This window comes from Danio aesculapii, chromosome 25, assembly GCF_903798145.1.
Source record: "Danio aesculapii chromosome 25, fDanAes4.1, whole genome shotgun sequence".
NCBI classification, from domain to species: Eukaryota; Metazoa; Chordata; class Actinopteri; order Cypriniformes; family Danionidae; genus Danio; species Danio aesculapii.
The window spans coordinates 24,544,688-24,564,192 of NC_079459.1; the positions used below are offsets into that span (position 1 = coordinate 24,544,688).

At 39.5% G+C, this 19,505-nt stretch overlaps 1 protein-coding gene across 1 annotated transcript in view; it reads right to left on the bottom strand.

The window, feature by feature from the left end:
- Positions 1–325: 325 nt before the first annotated feature.
- Positions 326–19,505, bottom strand: part of jph3b (junctophilin 3b) — a 65,703-nt gene continuing 46,523 nt past the window's right edge. The window contains 3 exon segments of the mRNA XM_056451927.1: positions 326–4,495; positions 9,469–10,439; positions 12,823–12,947. Coding sequence (XP_056307902.1) covers positions 4,415–4,495; positions 9,469–10,439; positions 12,823–12,947 — 1,177 coding nt within the window. The 3' untranslated portion in view covers positions 326–4,414.

A 19,505-nucleotide genomic window follows, 5' to 3' on the forward strand; every position in this document is an offset into this window, starting at 1 on the left:
TCAGACAGTTAAGAAAATAACCACGAAACACCAGATTAACACCAATCATTTAGAGGTATCTGAAAATGTTTGTTAATTTGGAATGGCTTTCTTTTTCAAATGTCCCATTTCAGTTCCATTTTCATTTATACTGTGCTTCAAAATGTGTTGTTCATGAAATAGGCTTAAAGGATAACCTCAAAGTAGAATTTAGGAAATTTTATGTCATTCTTTTTGTCTCCACTGTATAATTTAAATATAAATTGTCTATATTTTCTAGCACAAAACATGACTCAGAAACAGACTCAATAACCACAACACAAGTGCTTACTTTCAAACACTTTCATTATTTTCTCCATATAACTCAAAAAAGAAACAGACCCCCAGGAAAAGTAAAGAACTGAATGACAGAGAAAGAGAGAGAAAGAGAGAGATAAAAGAACTGGGCATGCTTGGGCATGCTATAGGCGCAGAGGGTGACGGATACATCCAGGTCAAACGGTACAAGAGCCGGCGGTGCGGGTCAACTGCAGAAGCCTCCTGCTTTAAAGACCCTTTGGAATCCCACCATCCCCGTCACATACAGCCGTTGTGGTATCAAAGTGAGCCAGTCAGCGAGTTGCAAACTTCCTGGACCAACCCAAGGACTCAAGTCAAGGTGAGCAAATGTACGACTTCATACATTTGGCCCCCAAAGCTTGCATCTTTTTACATCAGAATAGTTGTTCTATTACATTTTTTGGTCTTTTAGTTTTCTTTTTCGGCTGGATAGAGAAACGGAGAAATATGGGGAAGGAAGGGAGGTGGGTGAGAAAGAGGGATAGAGAGAGTACACAAACTGTGAATGAATCATTGCAAGGAGGACAGACTCAAGGGGGGGAAGAGTACAAGCCCATACACACATGCTATAAAAACATCTCAGTCTTTGCGTTCTGTTAGCTGGCTATAAAAAAATAAACAAAACACCTCTCTTTGATTTGTTTTAGTTTCGATTTTGGGACGGAAAGGCCATTGGATTTCAAGACCTCGGGTTTATCATTGGCATGCCCGATCAGACCTATTCCACTGTGGATCATGGAGCTGGCCAATAAGGTAAAATACTTCAACACACTCTTATGATAGTTTGTAAGCATGTTGGGGAACTGCTTGAATATGTACATCTCATTTGTGTTTTCGTAGAATTTCTTCATGGGTCAGTTTTAGGGTTGAACCTCACTCTCAAAGCCAGACTAATGGCAGATGGTCCCTAAAGGTTGTCTGATCGACATGTAAAACAACCAATCATAGTTATTTCATTTTTTTTCATTTCATTTTATGTTCATCCGCTTTTCCGGGCCCGGGTTGAGGGGGCAGCAGTCTTAGGAGAAAACCCCAGACTTCCCTCTTCCCAGACACTTCCTCCAGCTCTTCTGGGGGATCCCGAGGTGTTCCCAGGCCAGTCGAGAAACATAGTTCCTCTAGCATTTACAGGGTCTTCCATGAGGCCTCCTCCTGGTGGGACATGTCTGGAACACCTCCCTAGGTAGGCGTCCAGAAGACATCCGAAACAGATGCCCGAGCCACCTCAGCTGACTTCTCTCGATGTGGAGGAGCAGCGGCTCTACTCTGAGTTTCTCCCGGGTGACAGAGCTCCTCACCCTATCTATAATGGTGCGCCCTGTCACCCTGCGAAGGAAAAGGAAAACTAATTTCGGCCACCTATATCTGAGATCGTGTCATTTCGGACATGACCCAAAGCTCATGACCATAGGTGAGACTAGGAACTTAGATTGACCGGTAAATCAAGAGATTTGCCTTTCAGCTCAGCTCCTTCTTTAAGACAATGGACCGATACATCAACTGCATTGCTGCTGCCGCTGCACCAATCCACCTGTCATGCTTATGTTCCATCCTTCCCTCACTCGTGAACAAAACCCCAAGATACTTACTCCACCTGGGGTAAGGACTTGTCCACCATCTTTTTCCGGTGGAGCACCATGGCCTCGGACTTGGAGGTGCTGATTCTCATCCCAGCTGCATCACACTTGGCAGCAAAATGCCCTAGTGCATGCTGAAGGTCCATGTTCGATTAAGCCAACAGAACAACATTGTCTGCGAATAACAGAAATGAAATCCTGTGGTCTCCGAACCGAACCCCCTCCAACCCAAGGCTGTGCTTTGAAATTCTGTCCATAAAATTATAAACAGAATTGGTGGCAAAGGGCAGCCCTGCTCAGCATTGTTTAGGGGTAACTGTCCAATATGCAATCAATAAATCACTCATACCAGAGTGTGCTCTTTAGTCATCAAGAGTCCTACTTTTGATTCTTTGGACAGTTCAGCATTTAATTTATCTTAATGCATGCTCGTTATTACAATTTTAGTCTTGAAGGTTTGTTCTTTCCGCAAGGGGTTTGGTGGCAAGACTGCTTTGTATGCGGGTGGACCATTAAATAATGTGACACACACATCTCCTAAAAATCATATCAGGGGCTTAGAAAATGGCGGGGCCAGAGTGCATATGGTCAAGAGGCTTTAAAGGGCCCACAAGGGAGTCTATTAGGCGCTGGAATGTGATTTTTACTTGGGTGACATCCATGCCTAAAGAACGTGACCTTAACCAAGGGGCAAGAAAGTCTGGAAGTAGTTTAGATTTTGTGTGCCTTAATGCATCGATGTCTAAGGCGAGTTTGATCACACAAATCTGATCATACATCTGAGATCAACAATACCTACAGATTTACATGAGTGTGTGTGTTGAACATTTTAAGTCCGAATGAAGTCAATTTTTGACCAAAACCACTAGCACACTTTTCCGTACGTTTTTTTTCCTCAATAATGTTATCAATAATGTAATCTGTACAAAACTAAAACATACGTTAGCATGCAACTTTGTGTTTTTTTTTTCTTTTACTTTTAGAAAAACAAGGCAGTCGGCATTTTTCAGACGTCTTGCAAATAGCTAAAAAAGTTACTTTTTTTTTCTTTTTATCAATAAATATTTGTTTTTCGAAAGCAGCAGTTGGGAACAAAATGTTAACAGTCTCTTGAATGTCTGGTCGGGAACGCCAGCATCTCGCGCAGCATGTGGCTTTCAGGTGTGCATGGTGAGGTTGGCAGGAGCTCGCACATTCTTGTAATTTCATCAAAGAGAGTAGGGGGGGCGGTCATTAAGAAGTTCATAATGATGATGACCTCACAGAATGTCATGTGCTAGCCCTCATACAACATTTAAAGAATGTTTAAAGAACATAAAATGCTCAAAGGAAAGTGCAACCCATGCTACGTTGTATTGAATGTACAGTATACAATCTTACATGCAGAACCCGTTTATGAAAAGATAAATGAGTCAAACGGTGTTATGATTTATTCGGTAGGAAAAAAAAAGTTTCATTTGGAGCAAGATTAATGATGAAGCCCTTTCAGATCTTAGAACTTCTGGATCTGGGAATTTTTCCAAATGCATATGGGTCAGATTCGCCCGGGTGCAAATGTTGCAGATGCTGAAACGCTGGTGGCGCTGTGTTTCTGTGATTACCAGACTTGAACTTTTACTAACCCACTTTGGTGTGGTTGTGCTTGTTGAGCCTATTTATTTTCGACATGTGCAACATTTTTAGGCGAATTCAAAGGTGTGTCGACAAAGCTTTGCGGCCTTATTTTAGGTCCAATGGGATTAAAGTGTCTCAATTTAGGCCCACCATGACATTCTGGGGTCTACTGGTATTTGACGTACCACACAGAAGGTAGATGGAGGTGTAATGATGGGAGCGCTTGGTGAGTTATTCTGATGAGTGACAAAAACAAGGACATGATGAAGAAACATAAGCAATGCTTAGGAGTGGTGCGCGAGGGAGGCGGGTGGGGTTAGACAGGGGCCGTTTCCCATCACTTTGAACCTTGTTGACATCATAGCTGTGTAACGCTGCCGTCACCCGAAAAGATGTTGATGGTGGTCGCCCTTCACCCTTACGCCACCTTGCACACCCTCCCTCACCAAAGCCACCATTCAAATGAGTCCAACGCCCAAATACAAACCAAACCCAAATGAAACAAACAAACAAAAGCCACCAGCATCGTCAAGAAAAAGGCAAGTAAGGAATATGAAATAAAAAAAGAGAAACAAGTATATCAATTCATAACAGCATTAATGAGTGAGTGAATACATAGGATAAAACTAGAAGTTCAAAAGGATGCTTGTAACTATTTCAGATTTAGAAAAGAAAATCAAATTAAGATACCAAAATGAGCTCTTTGGAGACAGGAAAGCAGACGGAACCGCTGAGCCCAGTTTTTGTGTTGTTGCCTTCCTCAGACCTCCTGTTGACATGCTGTAACTTCAATGGAAGTACAGTGGTCTCTGTTTTAAAAAAATACGAGCTGGGACCAGATCGGTTGTGATGACACTTCGGTAATAGTGTAGTCGGAGAAGAGGAACTGATAGGCAATGCAGAGTTTAAATAAAAAAATGAACAAACAAAATGGCGACTCCAATGTTGAGCAAAATCACCATGACTACCAGAATCGAGTTGGAGCCCTGTTGAGGGAGAAAGAGAAAAATGGAAAGGTCAGGATTTGTTTACACAATGTGGATTGGATTGAGTAAAATAATTATTTTATTCACAAAAAACAAGAGAACTCTTTGGCTACACTATTTATGAGAGTTCTTTCCTATCAATTCTATCCTATTGTTATCTAATCCTTATCTAATCCTATTCCTATCTATAGACCATTTTGAGGGATGTAAACGATAACAATGGTCCTAACGTATTTCCTGTTTTACATTTTTAATTCAGAGAATCCTAAAACGTCCACATATTGATTAATAATGTTATGATAGCTGATTATGATTGAATTGCCTCTTGTTACAGTTATGAAATAGTTTGAGAACAAGCCGGAAATGTTCACGGGCCAATGACATGACCACATTGAAATGGTCTATAGTTGCATTTTAAAGTTAAGTGACCTCTAGTGGTGTAATCAATGCCATTCTCTGGGATAAAACCAATGATTGATGCACTACTGCAGCGAAATGCTTAGCACAATTAGCTACCATTTAAAGTCTTTGTGAACTGGAAGTCTCTGAAACTTTGGGCCCTATTATACACCCGACACAATGAGGTGCAAGACGTGTATGGCACGATTTGTTGCTATTTTCTGACCAGCACAACATTAATTTGAACGTTTTGTGCCACATTGTTTAAATAGCAAATCCATTTGTGCCACTTTGTAGACTCATGGGTGTGCTGGTCTAAAAAGGAGGTGTGTTAAGGTGCATTGCTATTTTGAGGAACTGACCATTGACCATCTAAAAGCTGGTCAAAAATCCAGCGTAGAGCATGTTAGTTATGCGCCTATACGGGTCCAAACACTTACACATTGCTTAACAAACACAGGATGTACATCAATACACAAATATCTTTACATGTAAAAAAAATAGAATTAAAATGTTACAAAATTATTATTTTCTACATAAATATAAAAACCAATACCTCTATGCCTCATCTCGGTGGGCTTTTTTAAGTTTAGAACAGGACGTGTTTAGATACTGTATAACTCAGTTTTTTTGACCACACTTCGTTATTATTTGCTGCAAATTAGCAAACAAATTGCAAATTGAAACAAATCTTTGCGCTTAACAAACAGAAAACGGCTATTGGATGTGTTCAGAGGAGTGCGTACTACACCGCTTCCTTATCTACGAAAGTAAAGGAGTGAAGTAAAAAGTAAAATTTATAGTATCCTTTATCCTCGTGCTGCAGATGGTCTGTTGAACTGTTTCTCATTAGTGAAGTGTTCAGTTTTTCCACTTACAAAGTCCACCATGTAAATAGCGAATGCGCCATGGCGCAATGCAACTGACTCTTAACCTCTTAAGACCCAAGGTGTTTTTTACATGCTTTTTTAATTTCTCTTTACTATTTGGGCTTATTAGAACCTAATTAGAATAAAAACTCAAGTATCAACTTTTGATACGATGTACTTTTAAAGAAAAATTATGTCCATATATGTGGACTCGTGGTCCGAATTTACATAAAACACTTTTTTTTTTAATGCATATTTAACATAGACATTTTTTTTTACTTGCTTTGACTATCAGAGAGTAAAAACAAATTATTTTTTCACTATTTTGGACAGCTATAAAATAGTATTTGGGACATTTCATATGCTGCAAAACAGTTGCAGGATGACACTGTATGTCTGTAACAAATATAAAACATTTAAAGTATTTTAAATAGCCACTTAAGAGCTAAAATGTGCTGTCCACATACAGTATGTGGACACTCAAGCCCTAGGAGGTTAAAGGGAATGGGAGATTGGTTATTGCACGTTATGCTCAAAACACACCCATAACTCATTAAGAGAACAAGCACAACCCTGTTAGACCATGCTGTATTTTTCCATCCCTAAAAAAACAAGTGGATTCGTGCATGCCCTTAATGCTTTTGCGCCATGCGCTTTACACTTTGTGCCTAGATCATTGAAATAGAGACCTTTGTTTCAGTATGTGTAGATGTACATCCAGCTAAAACAGAATAATGATAAGGGTTTTATTGTGCATCTTTCCCTCATAGCAAACTAATGGTAAGAATATTCCAAATATTGTGGCTGAAGCAGTCAAACTGACGTCAACAGAAAAGGACTGCCACTATAATGCAGAAGCAAATGGCCAGACTTTGATTGACGATTACAAGTTTGTATTTCAGTGGTATAACTTAGATTAGTTGCTCAACCAAAGATTAACAATATGCAATAGTGCTCTGATTTGAGATATTTGCTCATGTTTGAGCAACGAAAAATGCCAGTAACTGAATTATTTTTTTGTTCTCTTCCTGTGCGTTTTTACACCTGCAGAGTAAATCTGCACCTGCTCGGGTTGTTTCTGTTTAGTAAATTTGTCAAGTCCCAGATTCACTGCATTTGCACAATACAATGCATGTTTAAAGAACGCTGCATGATTATTCCAGTCCCCTCAGCTCACTGAAGAGATACGGTATTATCTCAATGGAAATGAGAATCTGTACTGCATTGTACCAGCCCTCATAAGGATGAACGTATTTGCAAAGAGCCAGGTTTGTGGAGCGCGCTTTTTAATTGATGGGCTCATGTAAGCATGTCATGGACAATGTTTACAACCTTTGAGCAGAGGGACACGCGTGCTGCACATGCAAGACACATGTGAGGCATGAAATTAGGCTGTGACAAGTGAACCGAACACAGCACTGTTAAGAAGACACTGTGAGCGTTGATTTTGCACAATGAATCAGAACAAGTGTATCTCACAGTCACATTTAGCACGTCTTCCTGTTGAGCAACCACGTTTTGCTCTCTACAGTTGTTTTATTATACAGTCAGACAGTTGAGCGCTGTGTAAGGCCTGTTCTTCCTCCTCCTGTGCTTAGCTAATCAGTTGTTTAGATGTCCCAGGGATATATAAATGATGTTAAAAGCATTGACAGTGTTTGCTAATTCCTTAATCAGGGCTATCTATTGTGCGGTTGTGTTTCTGTTTCATGTTAACCTGTCTTACACAAGTCTGCTGCATTGCTTGCCTCTCTGCGGCTACAAACATAAACCCCCTCCTTCCTAGAGCTCACTCTTGTCATTTGATTGGCTGCAGCTCGAGCAAGGCATAAGCTGTTCCCTAGCAACAGAGTGTGGAACAGCCAATGCAAGGCTGCGTTGTGGAAGGAGCCACTTTGCCAATTTGCTGTTACCAAGGTGTTCTTAGTGCAGCAAGAGATCGTAGCGCCACTAGGCTATAGAGGGGGACAGTTTAAAGTTTGGATGCATGTCCAGCTGTGTGTCCTTGTTGGTTCCTGTCTGCCATGAAAGTCCACACATTTACAATGTGTCTGTGGAGGTTATTCTTCCTACCCATGTGCTCTCAGGCAATGATGCATACTAAATCAGCTGGTGTGGACACAGTTGATTAGATATATATTTGATCTATTTTTAAATTACGTAACTGGGTTTTATAATTCAGTCTTAATGATTCATCAGACAGAACAGTTACTGTAATTTTTAAGCTTTACAATATGATTAAGACAAATAAAAGTATAATTCAAGCACAAGTTCACCTAGAAATTAAGATTCTGTCATCAACTCTTTTGTTACATAACCTATATGGGTTTCTTACTACCATCAAATGCAAACAGCGATCTTTAATTGTTCTTATCACTCTTCTATGCAAGTATATAGAATTGATCAAAAAGATCATCACATAAACATGTCCGATCCTGCTTCTGAAGAACTAGGAGAGTTTAAAACTGTTGCTAAATAAACACTCCTGTCTAATCACGGACTCGGAATTGCAAGAAACTCAGGATTTAGGCCCGATCCCAATTCTACCTTACTTGTCTGAATTCTCTTTAGCTTGAAGGCGTAGGGCTAAAGGGCGTCTCAGCACCGAGACACGGCACGCAGATGACACTTGGAAGTATCGCACACCAGACAGACACATTCGCAAGTTATTTAAAATGAAACTATTTAGATGGCACTCTGTGACATGGAAGAAATATGAACAGTCTCCTGAGTCTTAGCTGGGCGCCGCGGACAGCCGCGACTTGCGGTGCCGTTGTGCGTACTATGATAGGAATCTATGCTTAGAATTCTAAAATGCATGGCGCGACGTGGCGCATCGCTGAGCGGTGCATCTGGTGTGTGACCTCCTTAAGGGAAAGGGCTAGATACCCCTTGAAACTTAGGTTTTTCAGGACCACACTCAAAATTTCCAAGAATACACCAACTACAATGGCTGCACACGGAAGTAGAGAGATGCACAAATTAGTATTTTTTTTTGTCATTATTACAAATTTTTTCAACACACAAGCATATGTTTCAATATATTCATAACTGCGTTAGGGTTTACCGTCATGCTTTTAATAAAATAAAAACCACTAAATTTGAATCTATAATCCCTAATAGTAACTCGTGTATAGTAGTCCCACACAGCATAATTTCACACCTGTTGTTCGATGACACTTGAATCCCCTGTCAGAAATGTCTAGTGGCTGGAAATGACTTTTTTACAGTGTCTGGTGTAACGTTAATGTTGTTTTCTTGTGTTTACATGGATGAATATGGCCACGGTATAAAAGCACAGTACAGTTACGATCTTATGGCATTATATCATTATGATTACAAGATATCGTTGCCTTCAGTGATTTCCTGAAGATAAATTCCTAAAAATAACGCAACTGGAATAACTACAGGTGTCGCAATTGTCAATCTCATATAAAGTAACAGATTGCCATGACAAATGATGACGTGTGCAGGTGTTGTAGTGCTGTCCCATTCCTTAGGGTTAAATTTTGAAGCTCTTCTCCTTCACAATCTGTTTCAAGGGCTAAGGGGAAGGGGTAGGGGTACAAAAATAGAATTGGGATTGGGCCTAACAGTCTAGGAAAAGGATTAGACACTTTCACCACCCCAAAAAACAAACTTTGGGTAAACTAATCTTTAAAGTCATATTCACTGTGAGTGGTCATGTGGTGCATCTTCACTTACCGAGTTCACTTTGAGCTGAGACTGACTCTCGTCATCGTGCTCTAGTGCAATAGGTGGGGATTTCTGTGGGGGTGAGAGTGTTAGGTCCCTGCGGAGGGGCCGAGCCTCTAGCTTTTCCCCCACTCGTAGACTGTCCAATTTTTGCACTGAGTCCAGAGCTGGCCCCTCCCGGGTGTCCCTGGGACCCGAAGCATCCCGGACATCCCGCTCCCGATCACGGTTCTTGCCCCGTCGCTGTAACGTATGTGCACGGGACTCTGAGTGACCATGCCGCTCCTCACCATGCCCATAGGGCTTCTGGGAGTTATGGGAGTCCATTGGCTGTAACGGCCTCATCTCCATTTCATAATTGCTCAGTTTTTCCTCATCCTGCTCAAGGAGACGGGAGTGAGCCAAACTGTCCCCATGTACTCGCTGAGACGTCCAGGAAGCCGAAGGCCCATCTGGCCGTCTTTCCCTTGGGGTTTTGTGATTGGAGGAACTGTGGTCTCGAGGCTTATGATTAGAAGAGTGCTTGTGGCCATTGGCCCGTGCCGCTCCAACCCGTACCTCGTCCTGTACTGAAGGGGTTGTAGAGCGGCTGCTACCCCGACTACCACCTCTACTGCTCCCCCCACGGGAGGGACGCTTTTCCTCACTCCAGCTGTTAGCCCTCAGGTAATCTCCACCTCCACCTGAACCACCACCACCTCTCCCTTCCATCAGCACCTGGATCTCTTGTGTTCCCCCACGCTCTTCGTCCACTGCAGTCTGTCGCAAGAAACGGGCATTTTTGGTGCGGTGGGAAGATTTGGTGGTTGGGCTACGAGGAGGCGTAGAGGGCCGACTGGGAGTGGGACTCACATCCGGGGTTAGTTCCGGAGGTGTGGAGCCTTTCATATAGAGTTCAGTACTGTCTGCAGTCCCACTGGATATAACTTCCACGTCGTTCTCACTCGAGTTCTGCTGTTTGGGTCGCTGGCACTCCACTCCTATTTGACACAAAGACACAAGTCTGAGTTTTACATTTAAAACATGTAGGCATGGCACATGCTTATTGTTGAACTTCATTCTACAAAAGGGGATGTAAGGGATGTAAATATAAGATATAAAATGGAATGAATATAAAAATGGATCATGGAGGACCACTATCTTTTAACGTTTAGCTCCATCTATACTCAAACACACCTGTCTCTAATTTCCAAACAGGTCTGAAGATGTAGAACAAGTGGCCCTCCATGACTGGAGTTGCCCACCCCCACCATAGGATAATCATAGTTGTCATTAATACATACAAATATGAAAACTGTAATAATTTGTGTATTCAAATTCCAAACTAAGGTGTTTATGTACGTTTGACATTTTTGACACTAAAATACTATTGATTCTCACTTTTGGTTTGTTTCTGCACCACCCTTGTTTGCTCGAAGCAACCATTCAGGGAAAGCTTGATACAGTATAACTTATCAAAGCCTTCCATAGTCAGCACCACGGTTGCTCTAATCATCTTGGCTAATGAGAATTGAGATTTTCAAGTCTGTTTGCGCTACAGGCGCACATCCCTATGTACCCACAAGTACATAACTCTCAGTTTAACCCTATAAAGGTTTGCACACTCAACTGTAAACATCATTTATAAATCTGCTGCAAGTCAGCACATCTCAGCCAAGTTTGTGCTAACATTTCTAAAGTCATTAGATGACATAACTTGATCATTTAGAAATATCAACCCTTCCAGGAGGTCGCACACAATGATGCAGCACAGCATGTAGGCTTATTGCTCTCCTGTAAAGGGTGTTTGGTGATGGGATGTGATCTGAAAGTGTATGAATTCTGCCGGTGTGTGGGGGTGTGACAGTGACCAAAAGTGTGACTGTGTATACAGTATGTGGGTGGTGTGAATATGTGTGTGTGCATGCATAAATTTCATTGTGTATGTCGGGTAGCTTCGCGTGGGCTCTTCATAAAGGTCAACGCTGACCTCCCCTTATCTTCTTATTGCCTCTTCTATCACTCATTCCCCCCGCATGGCACGGTAGGGGCATTGACCCCTACAGCCCCGAACTCATCCGGCACCTACACACGCAGAGGCTTTCACCCTCACTCTGCTGCTTCTGAGCTCCTTCTGAGCTGTCTAAAGCGCAGCGTATACTTCATTTTCTTTGTGCACATCATGCACACCTTTGAAAGCACAATTCTTTAATAGCATGTATGAACTCATTCACATTAGAAAGATTCATCCTCATCTAGTATAAGTTCTTTTTCTATCCAAACCTTGTGCTTCTGTAGAATAGAGTTGCAAGTCACTTTACATATACGCATGTCAATGTGGACATCTATTAGTTGGCCATATTCAGTCAGCAGCTAGCTCTCTGCAACTCTCACATAGTCGCCCACTGAAGCTAAGCAGGGCTGCGCCTGGATGGTACTCGGATGGGAGACCATATGGGAAAGCTAGGTTGCTGCAGGAAGTGGTGTTAGTGAGGCCAGCAGGGGGCGCTCAACCTGCTGTCTATGTGGGTCCTAACGCCCCAGTAAAGTGAAGGGGACTCTATACAGCTCAGTGAGCACCGTCTTTCGGATGAGACGTTAAACCGAGGTCCTGACTCTCCCAGGAAAATCCCAGGATGTGCTTCGAAAAAGAGTAAAGATTTAACCCCGGCATCCTGGCCAAATTTGCCCACTGCCCTCCTAAACATCCCCATATCTCAATTAATCACTCTTTCTCCTCTCCACCAATCAGTGGTGTGCAGTCTGGTGTAATATAGCTGCCGTCACGTCATCCAGGTGGATGCTGACTGGTGGTGGATGAAGAGATTCCCCCAGAAATGTTTAAAAGCGCTATGAGTGTCCAGAAATCGCTGTATAAATATATGGAATTCTTCTTCTTCTTATTTTTATTATTATTATTTGTTGTTGTTGTTTTCTATATCCCTGGTTTCTTTTCAGACTGTGAAATGATGGCCTGTTTTACCTTGTGGACAAAATATGTAGTTCAAAAATGAATGAATATGTGATTAAAACAATTTGGCGACACGCTTATAGTACATGCTTGTGACGAAAGTAATTTATCTGCACACTGTATTCATGCATGCAATCTCAAATGCATAAAAACCCAAATATACTTTGGGCTTAACATATATTCCCCTTGCTATTAGCTAAAGCTTACAAAATAAGCGCCCCCACTTTTACATTTATGTCAGTAGGGCACTGAAAATCAAAACATATGCAACTTTTAAATCGCGGTGGGAGAGTGTTTTCAAATTACTTATTGGAGCATTTAGCATTCGCAGCTAACTGGAAAGCTTAGTCAAGCTGTCAAACAGTTTGAAGCCTGGGTATTTTTAGTCTCCAGACTCGGCTGGTTGCACTCACTGTTTCCTCTGTGCTGGAAAGAGGGGGAGAACTCTTTGGCGGTGATCCGGGCCAACCTGCACTCTTCCTGGGCTTTCTGTGCTGCTGCTGTTGCGGCGTCAGCTTTCCCTCTGGCGTGAGCTGTCCTGTGGATGTAGAAATTTAGGAGAAAAAAAAAACAGATAAAGATTTAAAAAAAGATTGATGAAATTTTTGATGCTCCAGTGTCCCCAAAAGTATGTTAATTTACTCACTCCCCAGGCCATTCATGAGGTGGAAGACCTTTTTTCTTCAGAAAAACAAGAACATTTTGAGCTGAAATCACAGTTCTTGGGGATTTCATAGAATGCAAGTCAACCAAAATATATATTTTTTAGGCTGAACTATCCCTTTTACACCGAAAAAACATATACCTGAGCAATGATTAAAAAGAGAACATTTTGTCTAATGAACATTTTGTTGGTCACTGTTAAAAAGTGCATTACCAAAAAATGGTTGTTACAAGAAAGTCCTACCCTAAATGCATGGATGGAAATTACAATGGAAATTTATAAAATGAAGCAAATTATCTCATTTGTATTCAGAAAATGGAACAATTCATTTCATTCTGGGAAAAATGGACCAATTGTCATTCTCTAGACCTGAACTTTTCTGTTAACCTAAAATCGGAAGAATGACTCCCTACATGTATATAGTTTTGTTGCTGATGTGTATGTATATCTTATTTTACCTATTTATTTATTTTCACTTATTTGCAACCCCCCCCCCCCAATTTTATTTATTCACTTCATTATTATCACTTTTTTATTTATTATTTGTTTACTTTTATTATTTTTCTGTTATGTATAACATAAGTGTACATGTCCACAAAAAGAAAAGCATATATTGCTGAAAAGGAAAATGGATGTACAGAATTTGTGCTTATATTTGTGGGAGTATGTGTGATCTCTGACATGTACCTGATGTAAGTGTAATGCCATTTGAGAAAATAAAAAAGATAATAAAAAAAGATACACTAAAAAATACACACTTCAGGTTTAAACTCTATATTCCTGACATCCGCACACATGGATAGAAAACATTATTTTGTAGTAATTTGTTTAATTTCAGTTTTATATTATTTTTAGACAAAAAATGTTTAAACTTCAGAAAATGAATTTTCATTTAAAACAAATAAAAACATTGTCCTTTTCTGATTTTCTTTTTTTTTCTTCTTAATTTGGAAGACATTTATATATATTGCTATTTAGTCTTTTTAATCTTAATCAAATAACTTGCTCCTCGTCTGAAAATATTTTGTAATTTTCTAGACCTTTTTTATTTATTTTTTAATTTTTTTATTTATTTTAAATCTGGCTCCAATCTGATATAAAACCCACACTTTGATCAATGAAGTCCTGCCACATATTTAAAAGGTCACATAACAGATTTTTTAATGTCAGCCCCATAGCAAACATATAGTGTAATAAAACCTTACTTATAATTCATATTATTATGTTTTAAGGATGGCATTTTCATTGTCCAGTTTTAATTAGGAAAAACCTTGCTCTACGAGACAGACCACAAGCAAAGCGCATAAATATATGGTTCGGCTAATAAACGATCCAGTCATTAAATTTATAAGGCAAATGCTTCAGCGCCTACAAGATCCTGACACACTGATTATCCAAGGGTTGACGATAAATACAGGCTGAAGACAAACAATTACACAGCAGTCGCACACCCTCCGTCTGAGAAACGCTCTCGGGACGCCACCGAGTCATGCCTTTTCTGACACTGTAATTCTCACTTGTTTTAACTCCGTAAACTTGCCAAGACTCTGTAAAAGCGAACTTTACTGCAGATGAAATAACCACTTTTCAATGTAAAACTTAAATGCTGCTACAGAGTTGATCGAAATTTCCTTCTGATTGAAGCTTGATGCAAATTATTAGCCCTTTTTTTTATTAGTCTTTTTCAAATATTTCACAAATGGTGTCTAACAGAGCAAGGAATTTTTCACAGTATTTCCTATAATTTTTTTTCTTCTAGAGAAAGTCTTATTTGTTTCATTTAGTCTAGAATAAAAGCAGTTTTTATTTTTAATGTCAATATTATCCACCCTCTTAAGCAATATTTTATTTGATTGTCTACAGCAGTGGTTCCCAAAGTGGGGGTCGTGAGACAATGAAGGGGGGTCGCTTGGTGATTTCTAAAAATATATATGTTGTTAGACTATTAGTATTATCATATTTTAACCAGCCTGATCTCACCAGGAAACTGAACTGTTTTACGTTTTGTCAGTTTAGTGGCGAATTCAGTCGTACAAAAACGTACGATTTTAAAAAGAAGACGTGGCACCCAACTCCGCCCCTAAACCCAATTGTCATTGGAGGTTTCAAATCGTACTAAATTGTACAAATGAGATCATACAAATTCATACGAATTAGCCACTAAATCAAAAAGTTACGAATTGCCATGAGATTGTGTAGCAATAACCTACACAAGATAAAATTAATTTATAATAGTTGCATAAAAAGGAACATGCACATAAAAAGCCATCAGCCTTTTAATTCTTTTTCCATTGGTCTGCGACCCTTGGAGTTATTTCACTGGGGGATAATTAGGAAATGGGGTGGGGGGTTGCTTGGTGATTTCCAAAAATATCATACATGTTATTAAACTATTAGAATGGCCATATTTTGTCCATAACCAGCCTGATCTCACGAGGAAACGTAACTTTTATGTTTTGTCAGTTTGGTGGCGAATTCAGACGTACGAAAATGTAAAATAAAAAAATATATATAATAGTTACAATATAAAAAACAACATGCCAATAAAAAGCCATCAGCCTTTCAATTATATTTTTATTGGATTGCGCCCCCTGGGGTTATTATGCAAGATTAATAATATTAGATAATTTTTGTGTTGTCAATAAGCTCGTTTATATCGTTTTGTGCACTGTTTGTATGGTTATAACAACCCCCAAGGATAGTAGGGGTGAACCAGTCACTGGAATTGTTCATTTGTGGGTTGCGAGCTGGAAAGTATGGGAACCCCTGGTCTACAGAACAAACCATCATTATACAATGACTTGCCTAATTTCCCTAACTTGCCTAATTAAGCCATTAAATTGCACTTAAGCTGAATACTAGTATCTTGAAAAATATCTAGCAAAATATAATGTACAGTCATCATGGCAAAGATAAAAGAAATCAGTTATTAGAAATTAGTTGTTAAAACTATTATGTTTAGAAATGTGTCCATTTAAACAGAAAATGGGGGGGGGGGGGGGGGGTAATAATTCTGACTTCACATGTATATATTTTTCAAGCTTTAGGCTAAACATTTTCTGTATAAACAAAGCAAAAACCCCAACTATCCTCTATACAGTAGACAAGAATTTTTCACTATTTCCCATCTGGACCTCTAAGAACCAGCAACAGTGCTTGCTTGGGCTGCTAAATAATTCACTGAGGAAATCAATGTGGTCTTGTGTCTGAGAGAATAAAACTAGGGCTAGCGTTCACAAGCTCTCCTTTTAAAGTGTGATTCTCCATTCATCACCACCATCTGTTTTACCTGTGATCCAGATTTTGCATTTCGATGACGCACATTATTACACAGACATCTTCGCCGTATTTCTTAATCATGATTGATATCAAGATAAATTGACCTGTAAGATGAGGAGAGATTACTTGAATTAAGTTAAAGCATTTCTTGTTTACGTTGTCAGTAGCTACGTTTAAATCCACTTATTTGTATGCGCATTTAGGAATATTGAATAAAAAATGCTTGTGTAATTGAATATAACTAAATATAATTTAATAGATGAGACGAAATTCCCAAAGTGGATTCTCCTATCGCAGCTAATCCCATTTTTCTTTTTGATATTTGGCTCCAGTTTTTCAGAAAGTGGTGATTTTGTTCCTTTTGACTCGTTGGATGGAAACGACTTTATTCTCAAATGTTCCAGTTTTGCACATACTGTACGTTTAATTCACATCTTTTGATGGAATAGATATTTAGGATATTTACTCACCCTCATGTTATTACTATATGACTTTTCTGTGCTGATCACAAAAGAAGATGTTTTGAAGAATGTTAGAAATGTGTACGTTTCACCATGGGCGTAACAACTTGGGGGCACAGACTCAGTTTTTAGAGACAGACCATTTAGAAACAGGTGATTGATAATTATATGAATGTATACTTTACAATCTCATTCAGCTGCCCCCCACCCCTCCACTTTTAAAATGTCTGCTATATGTCCCTGTGTTTCACAGGGAAAAAAACTCTAGTGAGTGGCGCTGAAAGATATGTTAAATTTTCTCAAAAACATATTAAGTTGATTGTGGCAATGTTTAATTATGTTAAGTTCACTGCAAAATCTTACTTTGATTTTTTTGTCTTGTTTCTAGTCCAAATATCTAAAAATTCTTAAATCAAGAAGTATTTTCTAGACAAGCAAAACATATTGTCTTGTTTTCAGAAGTAATATGCCAATATTAAGTGAGTTTTTCCTTAAAACAAGCAAAATAATCTGCCAATGGGGTAAGCAAAATAATCTTATGTCAAAAGGAAAAATAAGATTATTTTGCTTACCTCATTGGCAGATTATTTTGCTTGTTTTAAGGAAAAACTCACTTAAACTCATGCTGGAGATTACTTCCTGCATTCCTGCCGAACTACAAATCCCGGAAGTCATTGCACTAATCACTCCTGCCACAGCTGACAGTCATCTGGACACACATAGCTGAAACTCATCATCATTGATTACCCGGACTATTTAAAGCCCTTAGTTTCACACACACATTGCTGAGTATTGTCTAGTTGTTGCATTCAATTCAAAGTGTTTAGCTTGTTTCTTGTTTTCCTGTGGTTTTTTTATCATGTTTTTTTTTTAATTCTTTGCCGTCTGCCCTGAACCTCTTTCTGCCTGTCTTTGGATTAGTGGTGGACAAAGCGAGGCTTCATAAAACACTGAAACAGTCGAAGCAAATGTATCGAAGCTTTAAAACGCTTCAAAACCCCACTCTACAGTGACACCTAGTGGTCATTTTTAATGTAGTGGTCATGTGGAAATTTAGAACTACCCCTGTCTGTACATCTACCTTTCGCAACAGTTGGTCACTAAATGTTAGATTTTTTTTTACTTAAAAAATAATTTATGTAAAATAAATAATGTATTTGAAGTATCTTAAAACATTTGCTAAGTTTTCATTGTATATCTAAAAACTTTTATAAGTTTTTAAAGTTTTATATCCATCTTTTTTGAGGCAAAATAGATAAAATGTGGCTTGAGATGAGGGTAAATTCATCAATTCATTTCCCTTTGGTTTACTCCCTTTATTCATTAGGGGTCGCCACAGCAGAATGAACTGGCAACTTATCCAGCATACAGAGGATACGTGCTTAAAAAAGGTTACAGAAAAATTTCTGCTGCTCTAAAAGTTCCTATGAGCACAGTGGCCTCCATCATCCATAAGTGGAAGATGTTTGGAACCACCAGGACTCTTCCTAGAGCTGGCCGGCCATCTAAGCTGAGTGATCGGGGGAGAAGGTCCTTAGTCAGGGAGGTGATCAATAACCCGATTATCACTCTGTCTGAGCTCCAGCGTTCTTCTGTAGAGAGAGGAGAACCTTACAGAAGGACAAACATCTGTGCAGCAATCCACCAATCAGGCCTGTATGGTAGAGTGGCCAGATGGAAGCCACTCCCCGCCTGGAATTTGCCAAAAGGCATCTGAAGGACTCTCAGACCATAAGAAACAAAATTCTCTTGTCTGATGTGACTCAAATTGAATTTTGGAGTGAATGCCAGGCGTTACGTTTGGAGAAAACCAGGCATCGCTCATCATCAGGCTAATAGCATCCCTACAGTAAAGCATGGTGGTGGCAGCATCATGCTGTGGGGATGTTTTTCAGCAGCAGGGACTGGAAGACTAGTCAGGATAGAGGGAAAGATGAATGCAGCAATGTACAGAGACATCCTGAATGAAAACCTGCTTCAGAGTGCTCTTGACCTCAGACTGGGGTGACGGTTCATCTTCAGCCAAAATATCAATAGAGTGGCTTCACAACAACTCAGTGAATGTCCTTGAGTGGCCCAGCCAGAGCCCAGACCTAAATCCTATTGAACATTTGTTGAGAGATCTGAAAATGGCTGTACGCCATCGCTTCCCATCCGACCTGATAGAGCTTGAGAGGTATTGCAAAGAGGAATGGGCGAAAAATTCCCAAGGTGTGCCAAGCTTGTGGCATCATATTCAAAAAGACTTAAGGCTGTAATTGCTGCCAAAGGTGCATCAACAAATTATTGAGACAAAGGCTGTGAATACTTATGTATATGTGATTTTTCAGGTTTTATATTTTTAATAAATTTGCAACAATTTCAAACTCTTTTTTCACATTGTCATTATGGGGTATTGTGTGTAGAATTTTGAGGAAATAAATGAATTGAATCCATTTTGGAATAAGGCTGTAACAAAAAATGTGGAAAAAGTGAAGCGCTATGAATATTTTCTGAATGCCCTGTATATAAGCAGGATGAATAAAATCAAAGGTCTAGAGTGATGTGAAGTTGTATCTACTTTAAAAAATTAGATGTAAGCAAGAGTGTTGGTAGAATTTATAGTTTACAAAATGACAAAAGACTCAAAACAGTGGAGTTATAACGATACAATTTGCTCGGTTGTAGACAAAGTTTTTTTCTTGTGTGTTAA